A 20,063-nucleotide genomic window follows, 5' to 3' on the forward strand; every position below is an offset into this window, starting at 1 on the left:
AAGCAGGGTGACGGCCTTTGTCATTTGAGAATGAATGCCTTTGGGGTCTCAGCCCCCATCCCATGGGGCTTATTAACCTGCTTCTCCCAAACAAATCCACTGTAGGTTCTAAGTGGAATTCCCACACCACCTGCTAATGGTTGGAGCTCCGACTCCTTAAATGTCTTGAACACGCAGGAAGTGGGAGTCCTGGCAAGGGGCAAAAACTGCAGTTTCCTCTTAGAACACTGGTGTTCAGGGTGGCTGCCCTGGCAGCGAGAGCTGCGACGGAGCACCCACCAAAGACTCAGGCCCCAAGATGGTCTCACGGGCAGGTGGGGGCCGTGGGCACCCCCCTCGTCATGGACAGGGCCCCAGGGGATTCTTGCAGACAAGAGCTGCAGGCCCACGCTTGCAGGAACCGAGGTGGAAGGCTGGGGAGTGGCCTGATCCTAGTGGCCACCTCAAGGTGGCAGCACCGAGCAGTGCCCATGGCAAAGGTGCCCATCACAGCAGGTGCAGAAAAGCTATAGAAACATCAGGTACTGGGGCAACGGGGATGGCGGGGGCAGGGGGTTGCCCCAGAAATGATCACACAAGTTTGTGGAAACAAAGTTCTGACCTGCTCCAAAGGGGTGCTGGCTGCTAAATGTCAGTTGGCCTGATCGTGCAGGGGTGAAGAGTGTGGGCTCAAACCAGACAGCCTGGCTCATACCCAGGTCTTCCTCTATCTGAGCTACAGTCTCCCCATCTGTACAAAGTGGTAATAGTACTTAACCGTGAGACATCGTTGGAGGACAAGTACATGGGGTCTGAGCATGTGTTGAGAGTGATAACAACTGGACATCACCATCACCGTGAGAGGCTATCTTAGTTTTCCACGGCTGCCGAGGCAAATAACCACGGACTGGGTGTCTGACAACAACACAGTCATTCTCTCATGGTTCTGGAGACCCGAGTCCAAAGTCAAGCTGTCAACAGGGCCACACTCCCCTCTCAAGGCTCCGGGAAGGCCCTCCTCGCCTCTTCCAGCTTCTGGGGGTCTCCAGGCCTTCCTTGACTTCCTTACTCGGTTATGTGAGCTCTTAGTTACAGCACGTGGAATCTTTAGCTGTGGCAGGTGAACTCTTGGTTGTGGCACGTGCAATCTAGTTCTCCAACCAGGTATCGAACCCAGGCCCCCTGCATTGGGATCACTAAGTCTTATCCACTGGACCACCTGGGAAGTTCCTACAGTACAGATACTAACCCTATGATATTTGTGCGAGTGCGCTGGTGTAACAGGCTTCCCATCACTCAGTCTACCATATTGCTTACTGTATTTTTATTGCTACTTACCTGTTTTTGCTTATATGTATTTTCTGATTTTGTCACAATAATCAGAGTCTCTTCTGAACATTTTCCTTCATTACCTGCCAGGCTTTTCCCCAATAAACAGACTTTCTTTAGATGTCTATAATCGCCATAGAGTGGATCTTTTCTGTGTTTCTTGACCAGCATCCATTTTGCCTCCTTTTGGTAATGGCACCCAATTTCCTTTGGGGACCAACCTGATTTCCACTTTCTGGCCTTGTGTTTCAGTGGGGCTGACCTCAAGCCCCATTCCAGGCCTGACCAACCAGGGTTTGGTCCCCAAGTTGTGTTGACTCCTTCATAGAAGGCCCATGAGACTCAGGGCTTGATGTTTGCCATTAATTACCAAGGACCAGGGTGTCTGCACTAGCTTGAAGGTGCTAGCAACCTGCACCCAGAGGAATCTTCCCCTAAATCTAGCCATCAGTGAGAAAGGGGAAACCGAGAGGAGAGAAAGAAGACTGAATCCTGAAGGCATCGCTGAACTCTGTCTGTGCAGAAACTTGCCCTTAGACTTTAGGCTTTTGTGAGCAACTACCAGTCTTCTCAATAATTCCTTCACAAAGTATAAGGTTATCCCACCCGCAATAAGCTTGGGCTTGCCCTGTGACCTCTCAGATGGCTGCAGAGCATTCATGGGGAGAAGAAATACTTTTGAGCCTGGTGCTGGGAGAAGTGACAGCAACTGTTTCCTACTGATGCGGCTGGATTATGGTAGGCCTCTCTCTGCATTAGCTAGTATCCTTACCATGCTGGTCATTCAATATTTCAGTATCCCTTCTGGGTATAAAACAGTGCTGGAGAACTTGCCTTCTGAAACCAGACAGGGTCCAAATCACAGATTCAGTGCTTATTGATACGAGCCTTTGAATAAGTCACTTATTCCCTCTGAGGCTTAGCTTCCCCCTGTATAGAATGGGTATAATAATAGATGGCACCTACCTAGAGATGACAGGGTAGTTGGAAGGATTAGATGTTTAGCTCCTTCTTCTGTCCGTGATAAAAGAGAAAGTGAAGTCACTCAGTCGTGTCCGACTCTTTGCGACCCCATAGACTGTAGCCTACCAGGCTCCTCCATCCATGGGATTTTCCAGGCAAGAGTACTGGAGTGGGTTGCCATTTCCTTCTCCAGAGGATCTTCCCAACCCAGGGATCAAACCTGGGTCTCCTGCATTGTAGGCAGACTCTTTACATCTGAGCCACCGGGGAAGTCACATATCTGCCTATGATAAGCAGTCACTAAATATTAACTGATAACCCCAGGGGAAGCAAGACCCAACAGACTGTAACCTTCACTCCAGCCACCTTCTTAATGAAGAGCACAAGCTCGAATAGGTTTATCTGGATCCACACATTTCCAGAGAACACTCGAGGGTTTACAGATCGTTTGTTATTCTCTGCCCTCTCAGCCTAGCTAAGCAGAGAGATGGAGATTATTTATTCCACATCACAGGGTTAACCCCTGTATTAGCACATTTGGGCTGCAGATTCAGTGTCCAGTGAAGCCTGCTTCCTGGTTTATAGATAGCTGTTTTCTAGCTGCATTTCAAATGGAGAAGGGGGCCAGGGAGTCTGTGTGGTCCCCTTTATAAGGGCACTAATCCCATTCATGAGGCCTCCACCCTCATGACCCAATCACTTCCCCAAGTCTCCACCTCCAAGTACTATAGCTTTCAACCATACAAACTTTGTGGTGAGACATAACCTTAAGTCTATAGCTCCCCACAACCAAGACAGTCAGGGCTGGGAGCTGCCCAAGCCCCTCCCCTTCCCTTGTTCCTACTCACCACTGCTGTGAAACTGAGTCTCTGCAGAAGGACTGGCCAAGTGAGTCACCAGTGTGGACAGAGAGGTGCTGGGAATAGTCCCTTATAACATTTATTACAAATCAACCTCTGCATCCCATCCTTTCACGAGAGCCACAGCATCCCGATTCCTGGTGTGCACCTGCCCTGTATACAACCTCCCTGCTTTTCCAAGACACTTGCCTGCGTCTCCTTAGACATCTGAAAATATGGCTACAAACAGCCCCACAGACTCAGCCCACTAGGGCAGCCACTCCAGAGGCACAGGCCCCTTGCTCTGCAAGTACCTGTGACATCGCCAGCTTCGACAGTCCCCTGTGACCTCACCCTCTGGGGAGCTCAGCCCAGCAGGGCCACGGCCACTCTCTCAACCAGCACAAGTAACAAAGGGCCTAGATGACCACCGTGCCCTCGGAAGAGGCCGGAGCCACCAGTGCCCCTCCGCATGGGGACAGCAGGTCTACAGACCTCCCAGCAGTGGGGTCCCAAAGTCAGGTCCCCCTCCTCACAGATGACCCAGCGTCTCTTGATGCTATAACATCAGCTGAACAGCAGGATGTAGTTCAGGTCTCCACTGAGCCAGCCACCTCGAGGACCACGTCAGAGTCTGGGGATGCAGATAGGCATGAAGCTGCCGAGGGGCAGGCCCAGGAGCCCAGGGAGGCCACAGCCCTGCCTGCTGACCCGGCCCCAGGTGCCCTGAAAAATTCCCTGGGCTTCCAGAATCTAGTGCAGAAAGGGCTGCTGCAAGATTCCAGCAGAACTCAGAATCCTCAGATTTTCCAAGTTAACTCCCTGGTTGAGGAAGTGAAACCACAAGCAGTGGCCACCCCAGACAGAGAGCAGGAGCCAGCAACAGCCACCCCAAGTGCCGAGGCACAGTCCCCCCAAAATGTGGAGGCTCAGCCCATCGTGAGCACCACAGACCCCAAGGACCAGCTTGACCCTGGGACTGCTGACACCCCTGAAGCTGTTGAGGAGAAGCTGGAGGGTCCTGAAGCCTTGAACCCTGACCCTGATGCTTCGCCATCAACCGCTGCCTCGCCGGGCCCTGGAGAGCTGGCCCTGGGGACAGGTCCCCTGGACTCCACGGCTGACGAAGAGAACAGCTACATGCGCTCCATGACCAGCTTGCTGGGCGGGGGCGAGGGGTCCATCAGCTCCCTGGCAGACATCCTGGTGTGGTCCGATGCTACCATGGGCCTAGCCACAGGCTTCCTGGCCACCGGCCGTGGCTCCGTGTCAGACCTGCTGCACACCCCAGGGCCCAGCCTGCGCTCTGTCTCCAGCATCCTGGGGAGAGCCAGCTCTGCCCTGTCCTCCAGGTTAGTGGTGAGGACCAGAGCGGCCCTGCACTCCATCACCCACGTGCTGGAATCAGTGGAGCGGAGGACTGTCGAGGGCATCCGTTCGGCCATGTGCTACCTGACCAACCATCTTACCCCACACTAGGCCCACGCCACCCCCTACTGGGACTGGACCCCATGTTCGGCAGCTTCCCGAGACCCGGGGGACACTCCTGCCCCCCCTTTCTCGCCCACTCCTGCTCTGGACAGCTCTCCCCAGACTGGGCAATAAATCACTGGCAAGCGTTTATTTTCCAAGCGCCGGCCTCCTCCCTTGTCTGTGCAGTGGGCTCAGGGTGGAGGGACAGGAGGGAGCTAGGGTGTTCTGGAAATGGAAAGGTGCCCCCCCTGAGGGCTTCTTAGCTTGTCCCACTCAGGAGCTGGGAGCCAAAGTGCAGAAAGAGACCTGCCTTGGGACTTTCCCGAGTGGTCCAGTGGCTAAGACTCTGAGCCTTCCAGTGCAGGGGGCACAGGTTCAATCCCCAGCATGGGAACTAAGATCCTGCATGCCACATGGCATGGACAATACAATTTTAAAAATTAAAATTAAAAAAAGAGAAAGAGAAGGGCCTGGGCAGGCCAGGGAGGCCAGGTGTGGGGAGCTGTGGGTGCTGTCACTCAGTCGTGTCTGACTCTTTGCAACCCCATGGACTGTAGCCCACCAGGCTCCTCTGCCCATGGAATTTTCCAGGCGAGAATACTGGGGTGGGTTGCCATTTCCTCCTCCAGGGGTTCTTCCCAACCCAGGGATGGCACCCGCATCTCCTGGGTCTCGTGCACTGGCAGGCGGATTCTTTACCACTGCAAAAATTGATCTGGTCTGGACCTCTAACCAGGTAAGTGCGCTTCTGAGGAAGCAAGACCTGGCCCTTCTCTGGGGCTTCCTGGCTTAGCAGGCTCAGGCCAGCTTGCCGGGCTCTCTGGTAGTGGGATTGAGAATGCAGAGCAAGACCAATGTGGGTCCAAATCCCAGCACCCTTACTGGCCATGGGCCAATCCCTTCACCCTCCTAAACCTCCAATTCTCCTCCATAGAACCAACAGCAAACCCATATCATGAAGATATTCTAAGACGTGAGGAGAACAACGCAGGTCCTTACACATGATGTCTGGCACTTAATGAGTTCACACGTGTCAGCTGCCACGATTACCATCCTCCAGCAGACGGTGGACACAGTGGGAAGAGGGATCCTGGTAGGGTGGCCAACCACCCTGCTTTGCCTGGGGTTCCTGGGATGTGAGACTTTCAGATTTAAAACCAAGAAAATCCCAGGCAAACCAGGATAAGTTGGTAACCTTAGACCCGAGTCTCTTGACGTGGTTTTGAGCCTTGTCTGTGATCCATCCACCTTGACAAGGGAGATACCTGCTTTGGAAGGCCACCATTCCACCCTCTGGCTGGATACAGTGCCAACCTGGCCACGTGACTTGGTGAGTGATCTGGCTGGACATCAGCCCTGACTCTCGCCCTTGGCTGGGCGCCTTACATGGGTCACAACCCACACACCTTCTCTACAGCCCTGGCCATGGCGTCCTGCGTTCACCCATCCTTCATTCTCAGCAGAGTCTCCAAACTGGAGACGACCTTGGCGGGAACCAGCCCACTGATGGATTGTTTGCCCTTCACAGTGGTTCTTTCTTTCTTTTCATTTTCCGCTGCACTGGTCTTCGTTCCTTCGCGTGGGTTTTCTCTAGTTGTGGCAAGCGGGGCTACTCGTCATTGTGGTGGGAAGGTTTCTCATTGCAGCGGCTTCTATTGTTGCGAAGCACTGGCTCTACGGTGCACGGGCTTCAGCAGTCGTGTTGCACAGATTCAGTAGATGTGACTTGAGGGCTCTAGAGCACGGGCTCAGTGATTGTGGTGCTCAGGCTTAGTTGTCCTGAGGCATACGGAATCTTCCAAGACCAGGAATTGAACCCAAGTCCCCTGCATTGGCAGGTGGATTTCTTATCCACTGCCCCACTAGGGAAGTCCAAGCCAAGAGATTTTAAATAAAAGCATGGATCTCTGAGGACTTCCCTGGTGGCCCAGTGGCTGAGCATCCACACCCCCCATGTAGGGGGCCCAGGTTCAATCCCCAGTCAGGGAACTGGACCCCACATGCCACAACTAAGAGTTTGCATACTGCACGAAAGATTGAAGATCCTGCGTGCCATGGCTAAAACCTGGTGCAGCCAAATAAATAAATACTTATTAATGGACTTCTGCTTCTCTTGAGAAACCTAGGGGCCTTCTTTATTCTGGGCAACCTGCAGCCAAGCTGCCCACTTTAGAGGGAACCGCCTGCCCTACATCAGCACTGACGTCACTGGCCTGACCCCCAGAGGCATGCACTTACCATCCCTCCCCAGCAGATGCTTCCTGTGAATAAGTCTGATGCCAGGCCCCAAGGGCATAAAACCAGGTATGTCTACCCCTTCCCTCAAGGAGCTGCTGCTTTCTGTAGGTGAGCTACCCCTATGGAGTGAAAGCAAGGAATCCAGAGGAGGGAGGTTGTCAGTTCAGATCCCAGGATCAGGGGCCCTTTGAGGCAGGCTGAAAGAGAAGGATGTGTCCCCGGCAGAGGCAAGGATGACAAAAGTAGAGGCAGGCATGGTGGGTGCTTGGAGGGGAGGGTGGCCTAGCAGCTCGACCTGTCCAGAGTCCAGAGCAGAGAAGACAGAACTGCCAGGTGGACCCCAAATGCTTTCAACAAATATTTTTAAAGCAGTGTAAGGGCCACTATTGGGCTTCCCAGGTGGTGCTAGTGGTAAGAACCTGCCTGCCAATGCAGGTAGGCCTAAGAGATGCAAGTTTGATCCCTGGGTCCGGAAGATCCCCTGGAGGAGGGCACGGTGACCTACTCTAGTATTCTTGCTTTGAGAATTCCATGGACAGAGAAGTCTAGCAGGCTGCAGCCCACAGAGTCTCACAGAGTCAGACACAACTGAAGTGACTTATCACACACGCACGCAAGTGCCACTCTGCTCCCCAGGAGGTTCAGTGGTAGAGAATCCACCTGCCAATGCAGAAAATTCAGGTTTGATCCCTGAGCTGGGAAGATCCCCTGGAGAAGGAAATGGCAACCCACTCCAGTATTCTTGCCTGGGAAATCTCATGGACAGAGGAGCCTGTCCATGAGGCTATAGTCCATGGGGTCACAGCATCGGACCCAACTTACCAACTAAACAAGAACAAAGCGCCGCTTTAGGCCAGGCACTGCCAGATCCTGAGGCTGCAAAGGCGAACGAGAGATGGAAGCCTAGTGCAACCCAGGTTAGGGGCAAGGATTAGCCGACGAGCACATTTGCCAAGTGCCAGAGTGTTTGCACCCAGGCCTCAGCCGTGTCCTCAGGGCTCTGTCTTTCCAGCTTGGTCCCTCCTGTGCTGGCTCCATTCTCCGGTGCTCTGACACCTTCCTGGAAAGAGAGGCTCTTGTTCCCCCTAGATCTGGCAGGAGAATCCCAGGGGAAGACACGGCTCCGATGCTCTGCTGAGCCAATTACGGAGGCCACGGGAAATGAAGTAGCTCTTTGCCTGGCGTGGGCCTCAAGTCCACCTCTGGGGCAGGGTCAGTCCAGAAATGGCGGTTCCTCACAGCAAGGGCTGCTGGACCAACACCATTTTGTGTGTTAAAGCCAGCAGAGTTTCAGACTCTCCTGGGGTTAAAGTGGATAAGAATCTGCCTTGCAATGCAAGGGACATGGGTTTGATCCCTAGTCCAAGAAGATTCCACATGCCTCAGGCAACTAAAGCCTGGGCACCACAACTACTGAGCCCGTGCTCTAGTGCCTGAGAGCTGCAGCTCCTGAAGGCTGCGAGCCCCAGAGCCTGTGCTCCACAACAAGAGAAGCCCGCACACTGCAGCTAGAGCGGCACCCACTCACCACAACCAGAGAGAAGCCTGGGCAGCAGCGAAGACCTAACACAACCAAAATAAATAAACGTTATAAAAATTATTATTTATAAGCAAATAATTTAAAAAAATAAAAGCTTCCACACCCATGAAGTTAAAAAAAAGAAAAGAAAGCCACCCTAGTTATATAGTGCATGCTTTGCCTACAATGCGGGAGACCCGGGTTCAATCCCTGAGTTGGGAAGATCCTCTGAAGAAGGAAATGGCAACCCACTCCAGTACTCTTGCCCGGAAAATCCCATGGACACAGGAGTGTGGTAGGCTACAGTCCATGGAGTCGCAAAGAGTTGGATGAGACCGAGCGACTTCATTTTCACTTTCACTTTGGGGGTCAGGCTACCCTGAGTTCTCCTAGCTACATTCCTTTTATCCCCCATGTGCCAGTCTCCTCATCTGTAAAATGATGATACACCTGCCCCATCAGGCTGTTGTGAGGAATAAATGAAGCAAGGGCTTGGAAATGTGCCTGGCACACTGTTGAGTGCAATGTGTTAACAATCATTGTGTTTATTAGGACAGAAGCGTGCTATGGAGCTGTGGGCTAAGGACGGAATTTCCCTGCCTGCTCTTGGCCTTTCCCTTTGTAGTGGGATTAACTGTGGTGTTGGCAAATACACCTGGCAACACATCATCTCTGCAGGTGGGACCCCCCAGGCATCCAGGTGCTACTGTACCTGCAAGGTCAGGGCAGTGCACTCAGGAATGAGGAATCCAACACAGGGGCTCATGGGTGCACCCCAACTCCGGCTGGAGTGAGCAAGGCAAGGCCCAGAGTCAGGGACTTGGAGAAAGGCCCCATTTCACAGGCCAAGAGGAAGCAATTCATGAAACAGGAGCACTCAGCAAATGGGGGTGATCCAGCCTGTCACAGGCACATGGGCCACTGTGTTGGATGGATAAATACTAAACTTTTTTTTTTTGGCTGCGCCAATCAGCTTACAGGATCTTAGTTCCTCAACGAGGGATCAAACCCTGGGCTCTGGCAGTGAAAGTGCCAAGTGCTAACAACTGGGCCGCCAGGGAATTCCTTGAACAACTATTGAACTATTGGGGAGGGGCAGTTGGTAGGGACAGAAGGTGGTATATAAACGGAAAAAGAATGAGCCATCGTCAGAACAACAGGGCAGCTGTATGGAGGGTACTCTGGTGTTGAGAATTGAGACACAACAAAGTTATAAATTCATCCCAACAAAGCCGGTGTCTCTCTAGCTTCTTGTTTACATATTAGGGTTAACACCTGACAGCTACCAGCATTTCTCTAGATCAACAGCAGTCTTTTCGGGTGTGTGTTCTGCCTCTGAGAGATTGACCGGTAAGCAGAGGTTTTGATTAAAGAAACATTTAGGCTGGGCTAAGAGCCATAGAGGGAGAAGGCAATGGCAACCCACTCCAGTGCTCTTGCCTGGAAAATCCCATGGGCATAGGAGCCTGGTGGGCTGCCCTCTATGGGGCTGCACAGAGTCGGACACGACTAAAGCGACAGCAGCAGCAGCAGCAGCAAAAGCCACAGAAAGGACACAACACCCTAATCTCTGAGCCCGGCCAGGGCGTGGCTAAGGGCAGGAAACTGACAAGTCCTGGGAGATGGCAGAGGAATGCTGTGGCCTCAAGAGGAGGGCTTGGCCGGTGGGTCTCTGGGTGGGCAGGAACCACAGATGCTGCACTGGCCCTCCCTGCGGAGTCCTCACGGCCACTGCAGTGCTCAGTGAGGGCCACGCCTCCATTTCTTCACCTCTAAAATGCCTGTGATCGAGAATGCTTTCAGTGCAGTTCAGTCGCTCAGTCGTGTCCCACTCTTTGCGACCCCATGAATCGCAGCACGCCAGGACTCTGTCCATCACCAACTCCCGGAGTTCACTCAAACTCATGTCCATCAAGTCGGTGATGCCATCCAGCCATCTCATCCTCGGTCATCCCCTTCTCCTCCTGCCCCCAATCCCTCCCAGCATCAGGGTCTTTTCCAATAAGTCAGCTCTTCGAATGAGGTGGCCAAAGTACTGGAGTTTCAGCTTTAGCATCAGTCCTTCCAAAGAACACCCAGGACTGATCTCCTTTAGGATGGACTAGTTGGACCTCCTTGTAGTCCAAGGGATTCTCAAGAGTCTTCTCCAACACCACAGTTCATTCTGTAAACCAATTATCCTTCAAAAAAAAATTTAAAAAAGAAGAATGCATTAGAAAAAGAACAGCATTTAACAGTAGGTCTGTGACAAATGTTAGTTTTCTTCCTTCCTTGGGGCTTTCTGCATTGTCTATATACTGGTCAGGAGTCTCTTCATTGGAAGTGACAAAACCCACAGATTTGACAAGCTGGGCAGAAAAGGGCTGAGAAGGAACTGACTTTCGAGATGCCTGCTGTCGGGTCACAAAGCCGTCAGATACCTCCTTAGCTGTGTCCTCTACCTCCCATGGCAACTCTTCTCCAAGCTTCTGCTTGTCGGAGAACGAGGCTCCTGGAGGCTCCAGGTCCACAGCCTTGCACTTCCATGACCAAGAGGAAAGGTCTGTTTCCTGCTCCAGTCTGATAAATTCCAAGGGGAAGGACTCTGGTTGGCCCAGCCTGGATCACATGGTGGTAAGGTCAGACCTGGTGCCTCTCTGAGCAGGCAGCTCTGGACATCCTGAGCCATGCCCCTCCCTCCCAGAGACGAAAAGCGGGAGCCAGGCAAACTGTCCTTTTCTGGCTGCCTGGGGTTCCCCACTGCAGGTGGCACAGCCCTGACCTCCCTTTCCACTCACATCTGAAGGTTCCCCCGCAGATAAAAGTCACTTTTCCCACAAAACCAGTCTGAGGCTCCAGATGAGGTCAGATGTCCGCACAAAGCCACACAGAGTACAGCCCTCAGCTCTGAGCCCTGAAGATGCCCACCACGACACTAGAGTTTGTCTGTGAATCCTCTGCCCACAGTCAGACTGTCTCTGAACCATGTGTTTGGAAAGAGCTGAGGCATTCTGAAGTGTTCTCCTTGCAATTCCATGGATTGAAAATTCTTCCTTTGGATCTCTAAATTTTAAATATCCATGAGAAAATAGGATTCGCCTAAAACACCTGACTTTGTTTCTGACCGCCTGTATATTATTGAGTGTGTTTTAGTTGCTCAGTCGTGTCCAGCTCTGAGACCCTATGGACTGCCACCTGCCAGGCTCCTCTGTCCACGGGATTCTCCAGACAAGAATACTGGAGTGGGTAGCCATTCCCTTCTCCAGAGGATTTTCCCAACCCAGGGATTGAACCTGTGTCTCCTGCATTGCAGGCAGATTCTTTACCGTTTGAGCCACCAGGGAATATTAAGTGCTTGTCAAAATGCAGTTTTTGATGAAGAAAAACGCCTGCCACAGTAGGCCTCCACCGCTCTGAACTTGAACAAGAAATCAAGGTGCTGTAGCAAGAGGAGGTGGTTAGGATTATTCCTGGCCAAAGACGGTTTAGTCAAGGCAGGAGGGAGGCAGGGCAGAGTGGCAGATAGCTGCTGGTCCCTGAAAGGTTCTGGGCTTGGGAATTCGGCATTGTATAATCTGCTATGGTGTGAAATGGAGATGGGGCAACCGCGGAACAACACCCACAACAGAAACTCTGGAAAGCAGTCAGGTAGGCTCTACCCTCCCCACTGCCCCCCACCCGGGGGTGACCTGGCCAAACCGCACCCAGCACCGGCAGGCAGGCATGGAGGTGAATGTCACAGCACAGACGTCAGGGGAAGGCACCAGGGGAAGGTGGAGGAGGGAACCAAGGATGGGAGCAGAGTGGCGTGAGCAGGGCCCAGGGTTTCCTCCCACAAGGCAGGTAGCCAAACACTGCTGAGATGTCCTGGGCAATGGGGGTGGGGAGAAATGTCCCGTGCTGCCGCCTGGTCCTTGTCTCCAGAGCAGGAACCCAGGCTGGGGACCGAAAAGGGGGCAGGCAGGGGGGTGACGGTGAACAAAGGCCTCTCTGGGAAAGAGATCCCAGTTGGCGGCTGGACGTACTTTAGGCCACCACGGGGCCCTTGCCAGCCGCCCTGAGGCCAGGAGGCGCCATTTTCTCCGCTGGGGCTGGTCCCCTTCCGTCGCAGGGAGGAGCGGAGGGCGCGACCAGGCGGGCGAGGGGCGAGGAGGACAGGGCGGCCGGGCAGCGCCCTGCCCAGTCCCGCCGTCTCCATGGCGACGGCTACCTCACCGCGGAGGCGGGGAGGGCTGCAGGGTGAGTCTTTGCCGGTTGCTACGCAACGGCCCAGTGACGTCAGGCGATTGAGTTTGGTTCCCAAGGTAACTGGCTGGGCAGCTGGGCCGGGAACTATTTGCGTCTGTCCCCCGAGGGTCTGCGGAGCCTCCGGGGTCTGGCGCAGCTGCGGTAATGCGCTCCTGGCCCGCGGGCAGGCAGGAGACGGAACACAGAGGCCCTTTTCAGCTCTTGGAGACCGGCGACCCAGGCGGGGCGGGGTCTGCGCCCAAAGCAGGACGCCCCCCACTCTGCTCCCTGTCGCCCAGGTTTTCTCCCCACTCGGGGGCCCCTGGGACCGCCAGGCTTTGGCCTACTTATAAATGCTCGGCTGGGTGAACTCCTTGAAGTGACGCACTCCTGTTTGGAGCAGCCCAGGCTCACTGTCACCCTCATTGGCAGACAGTGGGCGCGCTGCACGCGCTTCCCATGGGACTGCAGATGTTCCCCTGGGAGAGGATATTGTTTCAACCTGAAGTGGAAGAAGGGGAGGGACAAGACACCACTGGAGCAGAAAGAGCATCAGGTGTGCAAAGACAAAGCCGTGACCTAAATTTGGGCCTGTGAGCTGGCCCAGGCCCAGGAAGGTGGGGATGCGAGGTGGGGAAGGGAGTGGGGAGTGGGTCCCCTCAGGACCCAGCCCCTAACTGTGTCTCAGGACTTAAGTGACACAGTCTGTCCAGGCCTCTCAGGCTCCTTCCTCCGTATGCCACCTGTCAAAACAGAGTAACACCCAAGCCTCTCACAGTCTGTCTCCAGGGAGCCGTCCAGTGAGCCAGACCAGGCTGGACTCTGGGACACATATCTGAACCCAGGCCGGAGAGAATGAGCCCAGCGCCCACATCCTGGCCAATTGTTGACCCAGGAGCCAGGGGGCGCTCTGCCGGTCCCAGCCAAGCGAGGCCTCTACTCCATCCCTGTGGGCCCTTCCTGTCTCTTAGTCTCACTGATGGGGGCTTGGAAGACGGGAGGCACCTGGCATCTCTGAAAGACCAGCCTCAGGGGCTGGCTTCCTGGGCCTGGTTCTCAATTGAGCAAAGCCTGCAGCCTTCATCCTCTCCTCCTCCATGATCCCAGATTCACACAAAGACCTGTTCAAGGATCCCCCCCGCCAACCTGTGTTCTCCCAGATGGGCCCTGCAGAACGGGCTCTGGGCCCAGGAACCAGAGCTGGCAAGCAGAACCAGTTACATAATGTATGGGGCCCAAGTGAAGCAAAAATACAAGACCCCTTCTTCAAAAAGTATTGAGAATGTCAAGACAACAACAAAAACAAAAAAGAAAACAAAAATGAAATTTAAAAAGGACCTCAAGACAGGGACGGCAAAGCATTAAGCCAAGCCCGGAACCCCATGGGACTGCACAGGGTACAGGCTCATGAGGCCAACCCAGCTGCTGCGTCCCCGACACCAAGCAAGGCTCCTTCCTGGGCACAGCCCGCCTCTTGCTTCTCTCAGGTCCCTCTGCTGGCCTCTCCCCATGCTGTTCCTGGCTGCTTCCTGGACCACCGTACACACCATCCAATCAACACAATGTGGACATCTAGGGCGGCCTCAAAGAGGCTCACAAGATATCACATGTGGGGGCAGAGGGGTAGACCTGGTACTTTCTTAGCAAAGGACCCAAACCACGGAACACTTTCAGAAATGCTCATTCCTGCAAATACTGATTGTCTGATTCCCTATTTCGAGCTGAACAAAACTTGCTTTTGGAAAAATATGAGGGTCATCTACCTAAGATGGTGAAATGTGAAGTGTAGCAGCTGATGGATGATAAGTTGACACTGATTAACACTACACCAACACAGAGGAACAAAAGTCGAGGTTGTGCCTATGGTCTACATCCCACCCATGATTCATCCCACTCTGTCTTCAGGGAACCAAGGGAGAGAACTTCTGCCTCAGCCCATCTGGTTCATCTCTACCCTGGGATCAGGGCTGGCAAACCCCTCTGCTGGACTCCCTGCATAGCCCGCCCCCTCCACCAGGCTCTCTGATTCCTGCCCTCCTGCCAGGGTGAGTACCCCCACGTGGGCGCTGTGCTGCACCATCCAGGTCACCTGTAGGCCTGAAGGACTTAGGGAACCCCAGAGCTGGGAGTACAGGCTTCAGACAGAAGGATCCTCAGCTGTCAGCCCTCTCTGGGGATCACCTCAACTGAAGAAAGTAAAATATCTTGGCCAAAGCCCAGAGCATCACTTGTTTAAAGCGTCACTCTGGCTACCGGGAGGAGAATGGATTCACCACAAGCATCCCCTTTGGCACATGTTAGCCCTTTGGCCCAGTTGCTAGGTTTTAACCTCCATTTGTGCGAGATAACTAATCTGCCACTTGAGGCTGGAACCCAGCCCTTGGACTGTTTGGATCCCTGCACAGCCTTGCACTGACTGTGTGTTAGTCGCTCAGTCGTGTCCAACTCTTTGAGACCCCATGGACTGTAGCCTGCCGGGCTCCTCTGTCCATGGAGTTCTTCAGGCAAGAATACTGGAGTGGGTTGCCCTTCTCCCTGACCCAGTGGATCTTCCCTACCCAGGGATCGAACCCAGGTCTCCTGCACTGCAGTTGGACTCTTTACATTCTGAGCCACCAGGGAAGCCTTGCACCGAGTAAATACTCAATGAACATTTATGGCTCACAGTCTACTGACACTTCTGTTTCTGCAGTGATCTCTGGGAGCCTTGCTTCTCAGACCAGCATCAGCACCACTTGGGAACTTGTAGGAAATATAGAATCCCAGGCACCACACAGAACTCCTCAGTCAGAATCTGCAGTTTAATAAGGTCTCGCAGAAATTTGGATAGGTGGGAAAGCTTGAGAAGCACTTCTGGTGAGTAGGATAACTAGAGGAAGTGTGGTAAGTGGGAAGTGAGCCAAGGGGCAAGCCCAGATGTATATAGAGGGCTCACTGCAGGGAGGGGAGGTGTTATCCCCTAAGAGTGCTGCTCACCCTGAGTCACAGAGTCTTGAGAAGAGAAGGGACCAGTAATAAAGCTCTTAGTGGGTATTTTCTATGTCCCAGACACTGGTTTCTCCACCTTTTATATCCAGTAACTAATTCAGTGTTCACAATAGTCTTATAAAGTGGGATCACTGTGTCCTTACAGAAGATAGAGAAACTGAGGTGAGGGTGAGATTGTTCCAGAATCTTCAGCAGGTACACACATTTGGCTGTACCTGATGTTTAGGGCAGGATCTGTTCTGATTGGTCGCTGCCTGTCCTACTGGTTATTCAATGTTTTGAGCGTCGCCCTGGTTACACAGCTGGATGGAGGAGGCAGGATCCAAACCAGCCCTCTGGTGCTGGAGCCACGCCCCAAACCAGGATCCTCTATCCATCTAGGGCCGTCACCACCCAGAAACAGCACACCTCAGGGACGAGTAATGTGTGTCAAAGTGCTATGTAAGCTGTAAAGCACAGTGTAAATGCCAAATGGATTCCTCCGGGACAGAAGTGAGAGGAGCCTGTTAAAAATGGAGAAGCAGGGCTGTGAGAAGGCAGACCAGAGGCTGCTGCGGGGAAGCAGAATTCTCTCTGGTTGCTCAACGGGGTAGCTGAAGCAAGATGGAAAAGCCTCCCTGAGTGGAGCCCCAGGATCAGCCCATGGAAGCTCTAAATTGCAAGAGCCCCCATCAGGCACCAAAAGCAGGGTAGCCCGCGTGAGTTCTCCTGGAATAACCGAGCCCTCCCGATATTTACCACGAGGGGGCGCTGCTCCCCAGCCTACGTCCCACTGGACCCCACCTGCTCGCAGGAAATTAGGCCTTGGAAGGAGTCCTGGTGAGCAAGCTCCAGGGGCTTTGAGAAGTGGAAAAGGAAGGCAGGCAGGATGGAGGGAGCCTACGGAGGAGCTCTTGTTCCCACTTTACAGATGAGGAATCTGAGGTCCAGAGATGTCGGATCAGATCCCCCAAACCAGGAAGTTAGGGAGAGGCCGGGTCTGGGTCATTTGATTCCAACCTCAGTTCCCAAGGAGACCACAAGTGGCTGCCAGCTCCTCTGACTCTGTCCTGTCGCTGGTGTGCCTGTATTCTGTATTCTGGGAGGTGGCTGGAACTCCCAGCACAACTGTATTCCCACAATTCCAACAGCCAGACCTCAGAAAGACAGCCCTGTTCCTGAATTTTTTGAGGTGGTGGGCTCCCTGCCCTCCCGGCTTCAAGAACCCCAACCTGCCACTCCAACCTAGCAGCCTCCCCACTCAGGCAGCACCTGAAGTCTCTTCTCCAGAATCTGGCTCTGGGCCCCCCAGAATTATGTCCTCTTCCACGTCCCCTCCCCACCCAGGGATCCCTATGGGTTCACGTTTGCACCCTGGCGCCCCACTGCAGGCAGAAGCACAAACAAGGGGACGTTTGAGCCTGTGGCTGGGGCCAAATCAGGCAACAAGGTTTTTATTCCTCCGCTCCCACCAACTCCTTTTATGGTCTCTGGGTCCAGTTCCTCCTTCATAATAAGTCGTTAACTGGAAAGGCCTCAGAAGTCACTGAGCCCGACTCCAGCCAACACTTTCCTTTTCTAAAGAGAAAAAAAAGTCTTTATGCCTCCCCGTCTCCAGGCGGGTTCCTAAGACCAGGACAGGCAGGCAGCATCCTGAATGGGAGGGAAACTCTAGCCCTGAGATGGGATCCTGGCACACACTTGTAAAGTAGGGGGAAGGGGGGACCCTAACCTCGGCGTCAGATTCGGTCCTCCCCTCTAGCTCCTGAGGGTCTGTCACCGGCCCTGGGGGCCGCCAAAGGAGCATCTAATCCGTCCCGCCCGGTAGGACGCTTTCCTTCCCTCTGTCCTGGGAGCTGGGGTCAGCTCGCGTGTCAGGGAGCACGTGCGTGTATATGATCATGTGTGTACAGAGGCGTGTGAGCCGCCGCACACGCGTCCGCGCCCTGGCCTGGGGGTGGGGGGGAGGTGTCTGTGCGCGCCCCCTAGGGGCCGGCCACCACCGCTGCCGCAGCTGCCCGGTGGCCGTGTACAGTCCGCGTGTACCGGGCGCGCACCAGGCCGGCCACCCTCCCGCCCCGGCTGAGAGCACGAGGGTATGCTGGAGGAGCCAGGATGCGCGCCGCCCCCGGAGCCAGGGTAATTCTGGTTCTCGGTTCCCAGGCCGCCCCTTCCCGCCCGGCATTCTCTGTTTTCCCGGGTCTCCCCCTCTGCCCGCGAGGAGCGCTCCCGGGGCGGGATCCGAGAGCAGCCCCGCCCGGGCGGGCCGGCGAGCGTGGCGGGGCGGTCTGGCGCGCGCCGCCCCTCCCCTGTCGCCCCTGCCCCGGCGCACCGATGGGTTTTTCCATGACTGCATCCGGCCCCGGGCCGTCTTTGTTCCCGCCATCCGCGGCCGTGCCTGCGAGCTGGCCCGTCTCTCCCCCGCGCGCCGGGGTTTTTCCAAGGCTCAACTGTAGCATGAAGAGCCGCCTCCCCGCCCCCGGCCGAGCGGCGGCCCCCGCAGGACCCTGCGATCCCAGACGCACCGCGCCGTCCGTTCCGTCCCCGCCGCCGAGGCGCGGCCCCTGAGCCCGTATTTGTGCGCCAAGTTGACTGTCACCGGCCTGAGCGCTCCTGCATTTCGTTACGCGCTCTTGGCGTCCCGAGTCCCTCCCGGGCTGCACCTTGTGGGGGGAGGGTCGGGCCAGTGCAGTGTCTGCAGAGCCTCCAGCTTGTGTTGGGGGCTCACATTTCTCCCCAGGGGCAGGCGGCCCGAGGGGCACCCGGGCGCGCGCCAACGACCCCATCACAGCGAGAGATCGCCGTGTGTGCCCGGCGCGCGCCAACAGCTCGCGAGCAGAAATGCGCCCACTTCCGCGGGAAAATGGGCACGCTCGCGGGCAGCAAGCGCCAAAGCCTGGGGGACTCCTCTGTCCCACTCCCTCAAGGAAGGGGAAACAGGCAGGCGGAAACTGGGAGATGGGAGATGCGGGGGCGGGGGGCTGGTGTTCGAGGGAGTGAGGACAGGCACGCGGTTTCCATGTGCCCCCTGGGGACTGTCTGCAGCCTGGTTCTGCACTGAGCCGCCTTCATTTTGTGTCTGCGAACCGGCGGTGCCTCCCGGCTATTACCCCGCCATGTTGGCGGGAAAAGTGTAAGAAACACTGTTTTTTGCTAAGCCCTGCTGAGAAGCCAGACTCCAGGGTGGCCTGCAGGCTGGGGTACAGGGATGAAGGGGCGACTGGGCAGAGGAAGGGTTTCTGAATTAAGAGGGTATGTGGCTCTGTGAGAGTTTGGAGACTTTCTGACAGGTCCCCTCCCCACAGCCCGAGAGGAGGCACCCTCCGAGGGCTAAAAATCTGGAGATGGGGGCGGGAGAAGGATGCAGGGTAAGGGACCCCTAGATCCGCAGAGACCCAGAGCCTCCTGGCTGTGGGGAGTGGAAAGGAGGGTCCCTAGACCCCTCTGAGTGCCAGCCTCTTCTCCCGTCCCTGGTGCACTATCTTGTCTGCTGAGCAGTCTTGAGGAGCCCACTGTTCTGAAAGGGCCCTTTCTCCAGGTGTGTCTCTGTTGGTCGAGCCCACTCCGTCCAGCCCCTTCCCCTTTTCTCTGCTAAGAGGCTGAACTTCGGCCCCCTCTACCCACTAGTCCTCCCAGGACCACGAAGTCTTGGTTCCTGGGCTTCCTCCTGCTCACAGGTTAACACAGATGCCCTTGCCCTTGTGGACCTAGTGGAAGGTTCCAGAAGCTGAGACAGGCCCCTTGCCCTGCACCACAGGGTTTCTGTCTGTCCTTGGCCAGCGTTAGCAGTGGGGACAGCAGGTTAGCGAATCTGCTAGCGCTAGCATCCTATTTGCTTTTACCTTGCCCTCAATTATCTAGTCCACCACTGACCCTCTGGCCTTCCCAGGTGGCGCTAGTGCTAAAGAATCCGCTTGCCAATGTAGGAGTCACAAGAGACCACTGGTTCGATCCCTGGATCAGGAAAATCCCCTGGAGAAGGAGATGGCAACCCACTCCAGTGTTCCTGCCTAGAAAAATCCCATGGACAGAGCAGCCTGGCAGGCTACAGTCCATGAGGTCGCAAAGAGCTGGACACAACTTACCGACTGAGCATTCAGGCACAACCCTTCAATCTCCATGATCCTGCTCAAGTTGAGAATTTCAGGCTCTGCTTAATCATCCCTTAGTTTTCTTATCTATAAATGGGTAAATGGTGCCTACTCTCCTGGGTGTTTGGGTTAAAGGAATGTATATGAATTTTAATGAACTTAATGTATGTAAAAAGCCTGGCATATGGTGGTAGTGGTGGTTTAGTCACTAAGTCATGTCCAGCTCTTACTACCCTATGGACTGTAGCCTGCCAGCCTCCTCTGTCCATGGGATTGTCCCGGCAAGAATACTGGAGTGGGTTCCTATTTCCTTCTCCAGGAAATCTTCCCAACCCAGGGATCGAACCCGAGTTGCCTGCATTGCAGGCAGCCTCCTACATTGCAAGCGGATTCTTTACTACTGATTCACCAGGGAAGCCCGAGCCTGGTACGTAGCAGATACTAAACAAGCATTTACTG

At 54.7% G+C, this 20,063-nt stretch overlaps 1 protein-coding gene and 1 long non-coding RNA gene across 3 annotated transcripts; one reads left to right on the plus strand and one right to left on the minus strand.

Moving 5' to 3' along the window:
- The first annotated feature begins 3,533 nt into the window (after positions 1 to 3,533).
- On the plus strand, positions 3,534 to 4,589 carry TEX44 (testis expressed 44). The gene has a single exon (XM_027964867.2). The coding sequence runs from the start codon at positions 3,534 to 3,536 to the stop codon at positions 4,587 to 4,589; it is 1,056 nt and encodes a 351-aa protein (XP_027820668.2).
- A 4,899-nt stretch (positions 4,590 to 9,488) lies between these two features.
- Positions 9,489 to 18,354, minus strand: LOC121818766 (uncharacterized). 2 transcript variants are annotated; one of them, XR_009599438.1, is made up of 2 exons: positions 18,039 to 18,354; positions 9,489 to 10,520 (listed from the first exon to the last, which is right to left on the minus strand). It is a non-coding gene; the product is annotated as an uncharacterized LOC121818766 (long non-coding RNA). The 2 variants fall into 2 exon arrangements; XR_006058872.2 differs by lacking the exon at positions 18,039 to 18,354 and adding an exon at positions 10,761 to 12,475.
- Positions 18,355 to 20,063: the final 1,709 nt, after the last annotated feature.

This window comes from Ovis aries, chromosome 2, assembly GCF_016772045.2.
Source record: "Ovis aries strain OAR_USU_Benz2616 breed Rambouillet chromosome 2, ARS-UI_Ramb_v3.0, whole genome shotgun sequence".
In the NCBI taxonomy this organism is placed as follows: Eukaryota; Metazoa; Chordata; class Mammalia; order Artiodactyla; family Bovidae; genus Ovis; species Ovis aries.